The sequence below is a fragment of the Centruroides sculpturatus genome, unplaced genomic scaffold (genome assembly GCF_000671375.1).
Source record: "Centruroides sculpturatus isolate CEXI.00-Female unplaced genomic scaffold, Cexi_2.0 scaffold435, whole genome shotgun sequence".
Taxonomy (NCBI): Eukaryota; Metazoa; Arthropoda; class Arachnida; order Scorpiones; family Buthidae; genus Centruroides; species Centruroides sculpturatus.
In genome coordinates this window covers 559031-561710 of record NW_019384953.1, presented here as the reverse complement: position 1 = coordinate 561710, position 2680 = coordinate 559031, and the positions used below count along the sequence as shown (strand labels likewise).

The window sequence follows — 2680 nt, the reverse complement described above, 5'->3', positions numbered from 1 at the left end:
AAAGCCACTTTCAACCACTTTCAGCCTCATATCTCCCGCACCCTTATAGCTATCGAGACGCAACCACCCCTATGCACGAATGGAGACTTGGGGCTACCACCACATACAAACACCATTCACGTGCGATGTGTAGTTTTGGCGAAAAAGTGAGATATAGGGACATACATGTCCATTTATATATATATATATATATATATATATATATAGATTACAAGGAACATTTTTGTACAGTTGTTTAATTATTCTTTAAAATTATTTCTTATTTATTATTACAAAAATAATACTATAAAAGTAATGTAAGAATGCATTCGTTATAAGTTTATTATTACTTTATTATTATTATTATTATTACAACTTTTTTAAATTAAAGACTATAAAGAATTTATGCGAAACAGTTGAATTCCTTAGTGAGAACAATAGTTTCTTTATCTATCTGATCGGCAGTAATGTAGACTAGAAAGTGAAAAGTATAGAAATCTCTATAGTAAAGGCAAAGGAAATAGAGGATAGTTTATATATAGAATAATGAAAAAAATTGTAAAAGATTTATTTTCTGTAAATTGAAATAATTTATCATAAAAATTTTATAAAAGCTAGATCAATATTTCAACTGTATTAGTTAATATTTAGATTTTATGTTTATTTGATTCCTTTTTAATTATTTGATTCAATAAATGAATGTACTTAAGATGACAGATAATGATCTCTATCTCTATTTGTCACTGATTCTCGAGACTCAAATAAACGAGGATTTCTACATTCGAACAGGTATTTTATTTCCCATTTATTTCGACCAAACGAATATATAAGCCGAAAATTGAAATTATAAAACATATTTACACTTTAAATTATTTCTTTTTATTAATATTGAGCAATACGAATTGATTGAAGAAAGAAGATTATTAAAAATAATTTTTTTATTTAAATATAATTATGCTTCTATGCTTGTAAGCCATAGTCTAAAATTGAAATATTGATTTTCTTAGGTAAATGGGATACTTCTGTTGCAAATGGAACAGATGTAATTCGTGCTATGATGCTTACCTTCGATCTCATGTTAAATTTTCATCGAACTCAAGAAAATTGTATGGTTTTTATTTCGGATGCTAGTGGAATGTCACTATCACATTTTCTGCAGATGTCGCCAAGTTTTATCAATTCAGTGGTAAACATTTTATTGGTAAGAAATTATTGATTAATTAATTAATATTAAATTTTGTATTCTGTAATATAGTAAAATAAGTTATAATAGGAACACAGCGCAACTTGCCATGTACTTTCAACACATATATTGAAAATTCAGTGGCGTAGATGATTTTACTATGGGAGTAATTCCAGTTTTTTTTATTTATTTCATAATTACCTTTAGTAACATATTGCAGTGTTTCTTAAACAAAAAATAGCATAAATTTACACGAAATCACGTTGAATTGCACAAAACGAAAAAGGAATTTATATTTTAGCAATAATTGTTAATATAACAAAAAATATATAAATATTTTAAACTTATTTTTATATTTAAAGTATTAATTAAAGTTATTTCAAAATAAAAAATTTGTCATTCTTTTTCTATACAGAAATAAATCTAAAGAATATTTTATTTCTTAATGATTTTATTTTACTTGTAATAAATTACATCTTGAACATTAATAAAATTTTTGTTTCTTACTATCAGCAAACAGGTTTTTTAAAAAAAAAAATCAGTCACACGATATGTTTTTCCAGACCGAAATGGAAGGGGCCTTATATACAGGGTCAGAACGACATAAAGATTTTCGACCTCCTGAATCCATCCTGATTTCTGGTTAAGGTCTTAATTGCCGGAATGTTATAAATTACATTGCTATTCTTATACACAAAACATATTTAAATACTCAAAAGTGATATATAAATGGTGTAATTAATTAACTTCACAATGCCTAATCCCCATATATTTATCAAGCAAATAAATGAAAAAAATATTTAAAGTATTTATTGTGTAAATCATGCTAATAATATGTGATATATTTTTAATGATGAAATTAATTTGTATTACAATCTTTATTATTATACTGTAGAGTTCTAACGAGTCACATATTTATAGTAGTGATGTAACGAATATTCGGTTACAATTCGGTATTCGGCCTATTCGGCCTATTTTTCACTATTCGGCCGAATACCAAATATTTAATCATTATTCGGCCGAATACCGAATACCTAAAAACAGGAGTAATAAATAACAAAAACACAGTAAATTAATCGTTTTGGTATTTAGATTTAATGTTATAGAATTAGTGTTGTTTGTTTATATTTATTTATAACTTGTAACATACACAAAATGAAAAAGAAAATAATATTAGTCGCATGTATTCACAATTTATAATTACAAAGATCAGCACACGTACACGTCTATCGTTGGAGAATCCTCGCACATCTGAGGATCTGACCCTGCCTATCCTTCTTTTTAAGCGCTCGTCTTTGCTCTTCCCTTTCTCTTTCCTCTATCGTTCTAATCCATGTTTTCCTGTGCATATATCATAATACGCGCTCACGATACTTTCGATTCGTCACTTTTCCGTCGTAGAGTTCCCATTTTATAATTGCGTGACTTCAGCCTGGTGATAACGGAGGAAAGAGACAGATAGGACGTCGATATAAGTCACAGTTATGATTTCACAGATTCGAGACAGCTTGATAGCCC

At 27.7% G+C, this 2680-nt stretch overlaps 1 protein-coding gene across 1 annotated transcript in view; it reads left to right on the top strand.

Moving 5' to 3' along the window:
- The window catches only part of LOC111632306 (alpha-tocopherol transfer protein-like), an 8729-nt gene that overhangs the window by 3205 nt on the left and 2844 nt on the right, over nt 1–2680 (top strand). Inside the window, exon 2 of the mRNA XM_023376705.1 lies at nt 987–1180. Coding sequence (XP_023232473.1) covers nt 987–1180 — 194 coding nt within the window. The remainder of the gene's footprint in view (nt 1–986; nt 1181–2680) is intronic.